We start from the raw sequence: 13,603 nt of genomic DNA, 5'->3' as shown, positions 1-13,603 counted from the left end.
TCTCTCTCTCTCTCTCTCTGTCTCTCTCTCTCTCTCTCTCTCTCTCTGTCTCTCTCTGTCTCTCTCTCTCTCTGTCTCTCTCTCTCTGTCTCTGTCTCTCTCTCTCTCTCTCTCTCTCTCTCTCTCTGTCTCTCTCTCTCTCTCTCTCTCTCTCTCTCTCTCTCTCTCTCTCTCTCTGTTCCTGTTCTTGGAGCCTAGGAAGTGGAGCTCACCTTTGTGTTCTGTAAAAGTTCCTCGGTCATGTGAAAGCCCAAAGGAAGGAAGAAGTCTGGAAGACAGAAGCATACACGGAAGAGTTACTGCCCTGCCTATGACTCCAGGGAAAAGGGTAGGTGAAGGGGCCTGCTCATTCAGGAGCATCCCATCCCATCATTAGAGCCCAGGGTTTCCTTCTTAGCACAAGCTGATCTCTACAGGAACAGTCAGTCAGGAGAGAACAGGAGATCTGCTCCATCCACTTCATGGGGAAATAGCTTAGGAAACTCATAGGTCAACTTTTTGTCATTTTTAAAATTCTTTTTTTAAAATTGGTATATATCATTTTATGTGGTATTGGGTTTCATAAGACATTTTTACATAAGTGTGAACTATTTTTTGAAGCTGCAGAGGTGGCTCAGCAGTTAAGAGCACTTATGGCTCTTGAGGAAGACCCGTGTTCAGTTCCCAGCACCCACACAATGGCTCCCAACCACCCATACCTCCAGGACCTTTTTCTTGCCTCTGAAAGCAGTGATGAAACAGTGCCAGTTCAAAAACATGGTCCACATATGTGCATGCCAGCAAAACCCTTGTGCATATAAGATAAGCCTTAAAGGAAAGTTCTTTGGCAATATCCTTTCTGTACCTTCCACATCTTCTCCCTTTTATTCTCTCCCCTGACAAGTCCTGTTTATTCTGCTAGAGAGTGGCCCCTACTGCCCTTCTTTCTTTAAGGTCTGTGTAGTCTAAGCTGGCTTTGGGATTTCTATATAAGTCCAGAATGACCTTGAACTTCTGAGCCTGCTGCCTCTACCTCCTGCTGCCTCCTACTAATGTGCTAGCATTACAGATGTGTGTCCCTGTGTCCAGACATATCTCACTATGGATGGAGCCCAGGGCTTTGTGCAGGCTAGGCAAGTACTCTCCTGAGCCACCCTCAACCATCCCTATCACATGTATTTGTATTAGTTGGTTAATAAAATATATATTAGGTTATAAATTATCTGTAATAATACTAAGACATCTAAAAGGATGTTGAGTTTCACTAGTCTACATGTAAGGAATTATAGAAGAATCATACATAATTAATTATAGTTGATCATAAAACTTCAAATCAGTGAATAACAGGGTCTCTCTTCATAGCTCTGGCCGTCCTGGAACTCACTCTGTACACCAGGCTGGTCTCAAGTTTAAACTCACAGATCCCCTGCCTCTGCCTCCCAAGTATTGGCATTAAAGGTGTGGACCACCATGCCAGACATCTATGAGTCATTTATGAAAATATTTATTAATTCTTAGCATAGGTCATACTATCACAGTATCTTCCTCCACTGGTGTGTCCTACTGTGACTCTCCTCATGGTGCCACAAACCCTTTCAGCTCCTTCAGTCTTTACTCTAACTCCTCCGTTGAGAACCCTATTATCAGTTCAATGGCTAGTTGTGAGCATCTGCCTCTGAATATGTCAGACTCTTGAAGACCTCTCAGGAGACATCCATATCAGGCTCTTATCAGCATGCACTTCCTGACTTCCACATCAGCATCTACCTTTGGTGACTGCCCATGGGATGGATACTCAGGTGGAATGGTCTTCAGATGGCCCCTCCTTCAGTTTCTGCCCCTCACTTTGTCTCCATATTTGCTCCCTTGAGTATTTTGTTGCTCCTTCTAAGAAGGACCGAAGCACCCCCACTTGGTCTTCCTTCTTTATGAGCTTCATGTGGCCTGTGAGTTGCATCTTGGGCATTTCAAGGTTCTGGGCTAATATCCAATAATCAGTGAGTGAATACCATGTGTGTTCTTTTGTGATTGTCTTACTTCACTCAGGATGATAATTTCTAGTTCCATCCATTTACCTAGGAAACTCTCAAATTTATTGTTTTTAATAGCTGAGTAATAATACTCCATTGTGTAAATATACCACATTTTTTGAATCCATTCCTCAGTTGAAGGACATCTGGGTTCTTTTCAGCTCCTGGCTATTATAAATAAGGCGGCTATGAACATAGTGGAGCATATGTCCTTGTTATATGTTAGAGCATCTTCTGGGTATATGCCCAGGAATGGTGTAGCTGGATCCTCAGGTAATGCTATGTCTAACTTTCTGAGGAACCGCCAGACTGATTTCCAAAGTGGTTGCACCATCTTGCAGTCCCACCAACAATGGAGGAGTGTTCCTCTTTCTCCACACCCTCGCCAGCATCTACTATCACCTGAGTTTTTAATCTTAGCCATTCTGAATGGTGTGAGATGGAATCTCAGGGTTGTTTTGATTTGCATTTTTCTGAAGACTAAGGATACTGAACATTTCTTTAGGTGCTTCTCGGCCATTCGAGTTTCTTCTATTGAAAATTTTTTGTTAAGATCTATACCCCATTTTTTGATAGGGTTATTTGGTTGTATGGAGTCTAATTTCTTGAGTTCTTTGTATATATTGGATATTAGCCCTCTATCAGATGTAGGATTGGTACAAGATCTTTTCCCAATTTGTTGGTTGCCATTTTGTCCTATTGACAGTGTCCTTGTCTTATAGAAACTTTGCAATTTTATGAAGTCCCACTTGTCAATTCTTGATCTTAGAGCATATGCCATTGGTGTTCTGTTCAGGAACTTTCACCCTGTGCCCAAGTATTCGAGGCTCTTCCCCACCTTCTCTTCTATTAGTTTCAGTGTATCTGGTTTTATGTGGAGGCCCTTTATCCACTTGGACTTGAGCTTTGTACAAGGAGATAAGAATGGATCAATTTTCATTCTTCTGCATGTTGTCCTCCAGTTGAACCAGCACCATTTGTTGAAAATGCTGTCTTTTTCCCACTGGACAGTTTTAGCTCATTTGTCAAAGATTAAGTGACCATAGGAGTGTGGGTTCATTTCTGGGTCTTCAATTCTATTCCATTGATCTTCCTGCCTGTCTCTGTACCAATACCAGGTAGTTTTTATCACTATTGCTCTGTAGTACAGCTTGAGGTCAGGGATGGTGATTCCTCCAGATGTTCTTTTATTGTTGAGAATAATTTTCGCTATCCTGGGTTTTTTGTTATTCTATATGAATTTGAGAATTTCCTTTTCTAACTCTGTGAAGAATTGAGTTGGGATTTTAATGGGGATTGCATTAAATCTGTAGATTGCTTTTGGCAAGATGGCCATTTTTATTATATTAATCCTGCCAATCCTTGAGCATGGGAGATCTTTCCATCTTCTGAGATCTTTGATTTCTTTCTTCAGAGACTTGAAGTTCTTGTCCTACAGGTCTTTTACTTGCTTGGTTAGATTCACACCAAGGTATTTTATGTTATTTGTGACTATTGTGAAGGGTGTCATTTCCCTAATTTCTTTTTCAGTCTGTTATTTTTCATGTAGAGGAAGGCTATTGATTTGTTTGAGTTGATTGTAAAGCCAGCCACTTTGCTGAAGTTGTTTATCAGGTATAGGACTTCTCTGGTGGAAGTTTTGGGGTCACTTAATTATGCTATCATATCATCTGCAAATAGTGATATTTTCCCTTCTTCCTTTCCCATTTGTATCCCTTTGACTTCTTTTTGTTGTCTAATTGCTCTGGCTAGGACTTCCAGTACTATATTGAATAGGTAGGGAGAGAGTGGACATCCTTGTCTAGTCCCTGATCTTAGTGGATTTGCTTCAAGTTTCTCTCCATTTAGTTTGATGTTGGTTACTGGTTTCTTCATATTGCCTTTATTATGTTTAGGCATGGGCCTTGAATTCCTGATCTTTCCAAGACTTTTATCATGAAGGGATGTTGAATTTTGTCAAATGCTTTTACAGAATCTAGGTGAGATGATTGTGTGTTTTTTTCCTTTGGGTTTGTTTATATAGTGGATTACATTGATGGATTTCCGAATATTGAACCATCCCTGCATTCCTGGGATAAAACCTACTTGATCATGATGGTTGATTGTTTTGATGTGTTCTTGGATTTGGTTTTCTAGAATTTTATTGAGTATTTTTGCATCGATGTTCATAAGGGAGATTGGTCTGAAGTTCTCTTTCTTTGTTGGGTCTTTGTGAGGTTTGGGTATGAGTGTAATTGTAGCTTCATAGAACGAATTGGGTAGTGTTCCTTCTGTTTCTGTTTTGTGGAATAGTTTGAAGAGAATTGGTATTAGGTCTTCCTTGAAGGTCTGATAGAATTCTGCACTAAAACCATCTGGACCTGGGCTTTTTTTTTTGGTGGGGAGACTTTTAATGACTGCTGCTATTTCCTTAGGGGTTATGGGACTGTTTACATGGGACTGTTTATAGGGTTATGGGACTGTTTAGATGGTTTATCTGCTCCTGTTTTATCTTTGGTACCTGGTATCTGTCTAGGAAGTTGTCCATTTCATCCAGGCTTTCCAGTTTTGTTGAGTATAGGCCTTTGTAATAGGATCTGATGATTTTTTGAATTTCCTCATTTTCTGTTGTTATGTCTCCCTTTCCAGTTCTAATTTTATTAATTCGATACTGTCTCTCTGCTCTCTAGTTAATCTGGCTAAGGGTTTATCTATCTTGTTGATTTTCTCAAAGAACCAGCTCCTGGTTTTGTTGCTATTTTGTGTAGTTCTTTCTGTTTCTATTTGGTTGACTTCAGCCCTGAGTTTGATTATTTCCTGCCATCTACTCCTCTTGGGTGTATTTGCTTCTTTTTGTTCTAGAGCTTTCAGGTGTGCTGTCAAGTTGTTAGTGTATGCTCTCTCCAGTTTCTTTTTGTAGGCACTTAGAGCTATGAATTTTCCTCTTAGCACTGCCTTCATGGAGTCCCACAATTTTGGTATGATGTGTCCTCATTTTCATTAAATTCTAGAAAGTCTTTAATTTCTTTCTTTATTTCTTCCTTGACTAAGTCATCATTGAGTAGAGAGTTGTTCAGTTTCCATGTGCCTGTGGGGTTTCCATTGGTTTTGTCATTATTAAAGACCAGCCTTAGTCCGTAGTGATCTGATAGGATGCAAGGGATTATTTCAATCTTTTTGTATCTCTAGAGGCCTGTTTTGTGACCAATTATATGGTCTATTTTGGAGAAGGTACCATGAGGTACTGAGAAAAAGGTATATTATTTTGTTTTAGGATGAAATGTTCTATAGATATCTGTTAAATCCATTTGGTTCATAACTTCTCATAATTTTAATGTGTCTTGGATTAGTTTCTGTTTCCATGATCTGTCCATTGCTGAGAGTGGGGTGTTTAAATCCCCCACTATTATTGTGTGAGGTGTAATGTGTGTTTCGAGCTTTAGTAAAGTTTCTTTTATGTATGTAGATGCCCTTGCATTTGGAGCATAGATGTTCAGAATTGAGAGTTCATCTTGGTAGATTTTTCCTTTGATGAGTATGAAGTGTCCTTCCTTATCTTTTTTGATTACTTTTGGTTGAAAGTGGATTTTATTTGATATTAGAATGGCTACTCCAGCTTGTTTCTTTGGTCCATTTGCTTGGAAAATTGTTTTCCATCCTTTTACTCTGAGGTAGTGTCTGTCTTTGTCACTGAGGTCCATTTCCTGTTTGCAGCAAAATTCTGGGTCCTGTTTGTGTATCCAGTCTAATAGTCTGAGTCTTTTTATTCGAGAATTGAGTCCATTGATGTTAAGAGATAGTAAGGAAAAATGATTGTGGCTTCCTGTTATTTTTGTTATTAGAGGTAGAATTGTGTTTGTGTAGCTATCTTCTTTTGGGGTTGTTGGAAGATTACTTCCTTGCTTTTCCTAGGTTGTAGTTTCCCTCCTTTTGTTGGCATTTTCCCTCAGTTATCCTTTGAAGTGCTGGGTTTGTGGGAAGATATTGTGCACATTTGGTTTTGTCATGGAATATCTTGGTTTCACCATCGATAGTGATTGAGATTTTTTCTGGGTATAGTAGTCTGGGCTGACATTTGTGCTCTCTTAGTGTCTGTATGATGTCAGTCCAGGTTCTTCTGGCTTTTATAGTCTCTGGTGAGAAGTCTGGTATAATTCTTATAGGTCTGTCTTTATATGTTACTTGACCTTTTTCCCTTACTGCTTTTAATATTTTTTCTTTGTTTTGTGCATTTGATGTTTTGATTATTATGTGACAGGAGGTATTTCTTTTCTGGTCTAGTCTATTTGGTGTTATGTAGGCTTCTTGTATGTTTATGGGCATCTCGTTCTTTAGGTTAGGGAAGTTTTCCTCAATAATTTTGTTGAAGATATTTACTGGCCCTTTAAGTTGGGAATCTTTACTCTCATCTATACCTATTATCCTTAGGTTTGGTCTTCTCACTGTGTCCTGGATTTCCTGGATATTTGGGGTTAGGACCTTTTTGCATTTTGCATTTTCTTTGACAGTTGTGTCAATGTTTTCTATGGTATCTTCTGCACATGAGATTCTCTTTTCTATCTCTTTTATTCGGTTGGTGATGCTTGCGTCTATGACTCCTGATTTCTTTCCTAGGTTTTCTATCTCCAGTGTTGTCTTCCTTTGAGATTTCTTTATTGTTTCTATTTCCATTTTTAGATCCTGGATGGTTTTGTTTAATTCCTTCAATGTGTTTTCTTGCAGTTCTTTAAGAGATTTTTGTGTTTCCTCTTTAAGGGCTTCTTGTGCTCTCCTGTACAAGAATGGAACAGTTGCCAGGGGTGTTTCATTGGGTGTAGGAAGATAGAAAAGTGGTCTGTTGGGCCAGAAAGAATCCTGGTTTAATATTTGGGACGTTTGAGGTTTCTATTTCAAAAAAATTTGTTTAATTATTACTGTTTTTATTTAAATGGTGTGTGTGTGTGTGTGTGTGCATGCATGCACATGCATGAGCATGTGAGTCCAGTGAAGCCAGAAGAGAGTGTGGGAAGCATTGGAGTTGGTGTTGCAGGCAGTTGTGTGCTTCTGGGAACAGACCTTGGTCCCCTGGTACAGTGTCTGGTACTCCTAATTACAGATCCATCCCTGCAGCTCCAGAGATGCCTCCAAAATAACCCAAAACAATAATCCATTTTTGTATGATTGTAACAAGTGTTTCACATGCATGTATGTCTGTTTTGCTTGCATGTATGTCTGGGTACCTCCTGTGTGCCTCAGAAGAGGGCATCGGATCTTCTGGAACTGGAGCTGTGAGCTGCCATGTGGGTGCTGAGACTCAAAGCTGGATTTTCTGCAAGAACAACTGCTCTTAGCCACCGATTTACCTCTTTACATGAAAATACATGGCTAGCCCGTGACTTCAGCTTCAGGTCATCCAACACCCTGTTCCATCTCCAATGGATACCCACTCACATCTAACATATGCACACGTATAGACAGATAAATAAATACATCCATACAAACATACCTCTCACATCTAACATATGAACACATGTAGACCCATAAATAAATACATATACACATACCACTCACATCTAACATATGCACACATGTAGACACATAAATACATATATAAATACCACTAATATCTAACATATGAACACATGTAGACACACACAAATGAAAAAAGAAACAAATAAAATTTTAATTAAAAAATTAAAATTCAGGAGTGGAGAGATGGCCCGATTGTTAATAGCTCTGGCTATAGACCAGGCAGGCCTGAAACTCAGAGAGATCCACCTGCCTCTGTCTCCTGAGTGATGAAATTTATTGGCGTGCCTGGTTCCGTGCCTAGTTTTTTTTTTTTTTGGAGACAGGGTTTCTCTGTGTATCCCTGACTGTCCTTGAATTCACTCACTCTGTAGACCTGGCTATCCTCGAACTCACAAATCCACCTGCCTCTGCCTCCCAAGTGATCAGATTAAAGGCATGTGCTACCACTGCCCAGCATCCCTGCCTATTTTTGAGTATACAAATACTTAGGTTTAATGAAATTGTTGTTGCAAAGATTACCATTTGCCTTATAGAATGGCCCACAATGGGCTGGGCCCTCCCACATCAATCACTTTATCAAGGAAATACCCTACAGGCTTGCCTTCTGCCCAATCATTTGAAGGCATTTTCTCCATCGAGGTTCCCTCCTCTCAGATGACTTTAGTTTGTGTCAAGTTGACATAAGACTAGCCAGGACAAGGTCTAATGTGGTTGCAGTCAGATGATGTTCCTGGCTGCAGTCATCCTCAGAACCTCTGTATTCTGTCCTCTGCCTGGGCTGCAGGATCTGAGCTTCTCCTTCGGCCTTCTTCCTCCCTCTCTCTGGAAGGGTGTTTTGAGCCTTTGCTGTCTGTTTACAAAACCTCAGGATAACCAAATGTCTTACTGGAAGCTGAAGACTGTGATGGCAAGTTTCCCAAGCCAACTGGATAATGCACTGAAGCCTGTTATTAAGAGCTACAGACATCTTGCCGTACCCAGCAAGGTCTCAACTGTTTGCAGCATGCACTGGTTAAGAACCTGTGTGCACTCTTGCTCTGTCCCTCATTAATGTTGTTAAATTAAGGTGATATTAAGGATTTCCAAACATTGTGAATGTGCAAATATGTCTTTATTCAATAACTGCAGTGGCCACTCATGGTGGCCCCTAATAAAATATACATCTACGTCCCAATCCCTGGAACTTGTATAGTCCTAATTGACAAAGGTGTGAATGTCATTTAATATGATAAAATATATGACTGTAGGACTGGGGACATGGGTCAACAATTTAAAAAAGCACATACCGCTTCTACAGAAGACTCAGGTTCTATTCCCAGAACCTTCTGGGGCAGCCCACAACTGCCTGCAAGTCTAGCACCAGGGAGATCTGACACCTCTAACTTTGTGGGCACCTGTGGTCATGTTTACAAACACAAACACTCATTCAGGTAATTAAAAAGACATATGTGACTGGGTTATGAATCTCAAATGAGGAACTTATCTTAGTTTTCCTAGACATGCTCTGAATACATTTACAGATGACCTAAAAACAAAACATCCTAGCTGGACTATGGTGGTATTGGTGTTCGCCTTTAATCCCAGCACTTGGGAGGCAGAAGCAAGCAGATTTCTGAATTAGATGTCAGCCTGGCCTACAGAGTGAGTATCAGGACAGCCAGGGCTACACAGAGAAAATCTGTCTCAAAAAAAAAAAGATCATCTCATCTTGATGATATGCACCTTTAATCCCAGCACTGAGCAGCAGGCAGAGGCAGGTGGGTCCCTGTGAGTTCCAGTCCAGCCTTGTCTACATAGTGAGCCTAGGCCACCAGAGCTACATAGTGAGATACAACAAAGCAGAGAAGAATGTAGACCTGGATGAGAACATTGACTGGTGGCAGAGACAGAGAACAGTGTGATGCTTCTCAGGTCCAGGGATGCCAGGGTAGATTCTGGGACGATGGCAGAGACAAGGAGTGCATTGTCTCCTAGTGTCCCTTCAGAGAACAGGGCCCTGCCACTGTCAGATAAGCAATGTCTAAATCTGGGAGAGAATATATTTTCCCACACACCCTATCTCATTTACACTCACATATTAATGGGCCCCAGTAAGTTACTGCAACAACCGTCTTCTACTCACCTTGTATGGTGAATATCAGAGCCTCAGAAAATGTCTTTCAGCTCATTTCTCTACTGGTCACTTGATGATCCCATTGCCAGATGGCCATTATTGAGATACTGGTTTAACTACAGCGAGAAGAAGTGTCTGTTTAGGGGCAGGAGAGTTCGCTCAGTGGTTACGAGTACTGGCTGCTTTTCCAAAGGACCTGGGTTTGATTTTTAGTACCCACATGGTGTCAGTACCACTCACAACTGTCTATATACTCAGTTCCAGGAGGTCAAATGCCCTTTTCTGGCTTCAGCAGGCAAGAGATTTCATGTTTGAGGCCAATCTAAACTCCACAGTGAATTGTAGGCCAGCCTGGATCATAGGATGATGTCCTCTTTCATTCAGCCACACAAACACAGACAGAGACAGAGACAGAGACACAGATACACACACACACACACACACACACACACACACAGACCCTTTAAACAATTTTACATTGTAAAGATTATCAGATCTCCTTCATGGATGGAAAATATCCATTGTTATGGTGTCTGTGGTATCAATGCCTCATGACTATTACAAGGAGTTATAACAGCTCTGCATGTGAACATCTAAGTCAGTCACTCAGGAAAAGAAGCCAGGGCCATCTTCTGTCTCAGCAAACATGCAAACAGAAAGTCCAAAGCCAAGCACTGTGGCACACATCTTTCATCCCAGCCCTTGGGAGTCAGAGGCAGACAGATCTCTTAAGTTTGAGGCCTGGACTATATATATCAAGATCCAGGCTAGTCAGTCAGGGCTAGATAGTGAGACCCTCTCTCAAAATAAGACAAAGGAAAGAAAAAAGGAAGAAAATTGATAAAAGTATAGCACAAGGAGGCCTCTGGCTCCTTTTGGGCCTGCACTGTGGCCTGTAGTCCCCTCTTCAGGCTGCTTTGCTTTTGCTGGGTGCCTCACATTCAACCCTCCAACTCTGTAGTAGGGAAGTCAGGGGTGGGGTCTGCAGTCCTCAAAACTATTTTCAGTCTGAATCAGTAGAGAGCATAGTTTAAAAAGTATGTCTGTGTGTATATACATATATCCATCTTGTATGTGTGTGTCTCTGTGTGTATATACATATATCCATTTTTTATGTGTGTGACCACGTATGTATACATGTATCCGTCCATTGTGTATGTCTGTGTACACTCTATCATAGTGCTGGGTTCCTTGAGTTATTGTCTTTTTGTTATTTTGTCTTTTTTTTTATTTCATAGCTTAGGACCAAACACAGGGCCTTGAGCTTTCTGGGAGATTGCTCTACCACTGGGCTAAATCCCCAACCCTGAGTTATTATCTTAAAAGACACAAAATCACACTTACCAAGGGTCCAGGACATAGGCTCTACCCTGTGGATACACAGGAGAAGGTAATGTTAGAATAAAAATATATTCCAGCCAGGCAGTGGTGGCACACGCCTTCAATCCCACCACTTGGGAGGCAGAGGCAGGCAGATTTCTGAGTTCGAGGCCAGCCTGGTCTACCAAGTTAGTTCCAAGACAGGCAGGGCTACACAGAGAAACTCTTGTCTCCAAAAACCGTTATAAAAAAAGTAAAAATACATTCTGATTTCTGGTTAGTAATACAGTGAACAAGAACAAAATCTGCATGATTCTTTACTTTTCTATTTTTGAAACAAGGTCACATTTTAAATTAGTGTGTTACTCTGTATTTTCTAGAAAGTTCTGACAAGTACATCATCAATTCGGGCTACCCCAGCTCATGTACATTTTTGGTCTCCACAGTGCCAGGCAGGGGTTGTTGAGCTCATCTATGCGATGAATAACACTGTGGAGTGAATTTAGGTGTGAAGACTCTTAGCTGAGTGTCTCTGGCTCCGGTGAGTGTGTGTGTGTGTGTGTGTGTGTGTGTTTGTGTGTGTGTGTGTGTGTGTGTGGTGAGGCTGAGAGTCTACACACCTGCAGCTTGCTACAATCAAAGCCTGAGGAGCTGCAGGTGGCAAGCCTGTTAAATCTTTGGCCAAGCCTTTAAAATTGGAGCAAGCTGGATAGGAGAAAGAAGAGTCACTGTGGACTTAGGCCATGCAAGATGGAGTTGTATTTGCCTAGTGAGCTACTGCTGGAAATCTTCTCCTATCTGGATGCTTTCAGTTTGCTACAGGTTGCCCAAGTGAACAAGGTAAAAGCTCCTTGGCTGAACTCCTCCATCTGGTGCATGACAAGGCCCTGGGCCTTTCCTGCTCAGTCTTGGAGTCTCAGATACCCCAGCATTGTACTCACACAGCCTGGCTTCCTTTCTTCTTCCTTTCTTTTGCTTCCTTTTCTCTTCCCATCCTTTTCTTCCCTTCATTTTCTTCCTCCCTTCTTTTTTCTTTCCCTTCCCTCCTTATTCAGACTGTCTACTCAGCTCTGACACGTTGATGTCTCGGGAACTCAGCTGCTTCTCTTGACCAACAGAAGCCCAGACATACAGAATAGCAAACGGGTACATCTAGGGATCATGGGTTAGCATTACCCACTCTAAAGACCTCAAATCCAGTGAAGTGAGGCAGGAGTGGTGGCACATGACTGTAATTGAAGCACTTGGGAGGTGGAAGCAAGATGACCAGGAGTTTGGGTCATACTCAATTACATGAAATTAGAACCAGCCCAGGCTACTTAGACACCCTATCTCAGAACAGCAGTAGTGACAACAAAATTCTGCTAAATGAAAAGAACAAGCAGCCCTGCGGAGATGTGCTGCTGATATGTGGCCTCCTTGAGACTCTGTGTCAGACCTGTGTAGACTGGCCCTCCTTCCTCTGAGCCCTCACAAGGTGACTTGTGTTTGCTGGGGTAGGTCTCTCCAGGCTGCCTGGGCCTGGGGAGCTAGGACTGTGCTTGATTAACCTGTGTAGGCCCAGCACAGAACAAATCGAGAGCAAGGGGAAGGGGGCAGTTGTTGATTGAAGGATTCTTTTCTCTCCCATAGTACTGGAATGCAATTTCAAGCAGTGATATCCTGTGGAAGTAAGGAGAGGGGCAGGGTGGGATGGGAAGAAGGGATGAGATGGGGCAGAAAGGGAAGAGGAGGCCTTCTGATTCTGGACCTGGATCTCTGCTGTGTGAGGATGGTTAGTGAATAAAAGTTTTGGGCAATGTAACCATTGCTCTAAGTTGAGGGGTCAGCCTGATGGGATTGCAACTGTGCATTGCAGGAAGTTGTGTGTGAAGAGATGGCTCTTCTGTGACAGTGTCACTCTACAGCTCCTGGGTACAGAGACATGGAAGCAGTTCTTCGTTTACCAAACATGGCAAGAACACACCAAGTCCCGGGCAAAGCCGGAAGTTTTCAGTTACAAGGAAATTCATGTGGAGTCTGGTATGGCCTTGGGTACAATAGAAGACACACCCACTTGGTTTTTCCCATCCTCTGCAGTCCTACATTCTCATTCAATAAGAGGAAGGGAATTGCAGCTTAACGGGATGGGGCTGCCATGCTAGCCTAGCCATAGAACCACTCTGTGATCTGCTGAGTGGTTACTCAGAATCATAAAACCAGCCCTGTTGCTCTCTTTCCCTGAAGGCTTCCCACCTTTCCCAGAGTATAGAGAGAATTTAATGGGGAAATTACTAGATAGGCTTTAGTATGTATCTTTTTTTCTAAAAACTTCCTGAGAACAGCTTTCTGATGGAGGCAAATTTCTTTCATTTATTATTTTTAGTGTGTGTGTTTGTGATGTGTGTACATGGCACAGTGTGTGTGTGTGTGTGTGTGTTATGTGTGTGTGTGTAGACAACTTTGTGGAATTGGTTCTCCTGATGAGAAAAATCTTACCGTTTCTGTTTGTTTTCAAACTATATTGCTGTGGCTAGCCTGGAACTTGATCTGTAGACTAGACCAGCCTCAAACTCAAGATCTGCTGCTTGCCTTCACTCGGACTGCTACATCTTTACTTCTGGCTGTTTCATTTCTTTTGCTTTTCTCTCTCTCTCTCTCTCTCTCTCTCTCTCTCTCTCTCTCTCTCTCT

The 13,603-nt window shown here is 41.8% G+C and overlaps 1 protein-coding gene across 1 annotated transcript in view; it reads left to right on the top strand.

The window, feature by feature from the left end:
* Positions 1-11,682: 11,682 nt before the first annotated feature.
* LOC114635438 (F-box/WD repeat-containing protein 15-like) overlaps positions 11,683-13,603 on the top strand; it is a gene marked incomplete at its 3' end in the record, with an annotated part of 2,563 nt that continues 642 nt past the window's right edge. Inside the window, exons 1-3 of the mRNA XM_028784026.1 lie at positions 11,683-11,772; positions 12,565-12,602; positions 12,791-12,954. Of these exons, the coding sequence (XP_028639859.1) occupies positions 11,683-11,772; positions 12,565-12,602; positions 12,791-12,954 (292 nt within the window). The remainder of the gene's footprint in view (positions 11,773-12,564; positions 12,603-12,790; positions 12,955-13,603) is intronic.

Source organism: Grammomys surdaster, unplaced genomic scaffold, assembly GCF_004785775.1.
Source record: "Grammomys surdaster isolate TR1022 unplaced genomic scaffold, NIH_TR_1.0 103985, whole genome shotgun sequence".
Lineage (NCBI taxonomy): Eukaryota > Metazoa > Chordata > Mammalia > Rodentia > Muridae > Grammomys > Grammomys surdaster.
The sequence above is the reverse complement of the archived record's forward strand: the minus strand, read 5'-3'. Positions and strand labels throughout refer to the sequence as shown.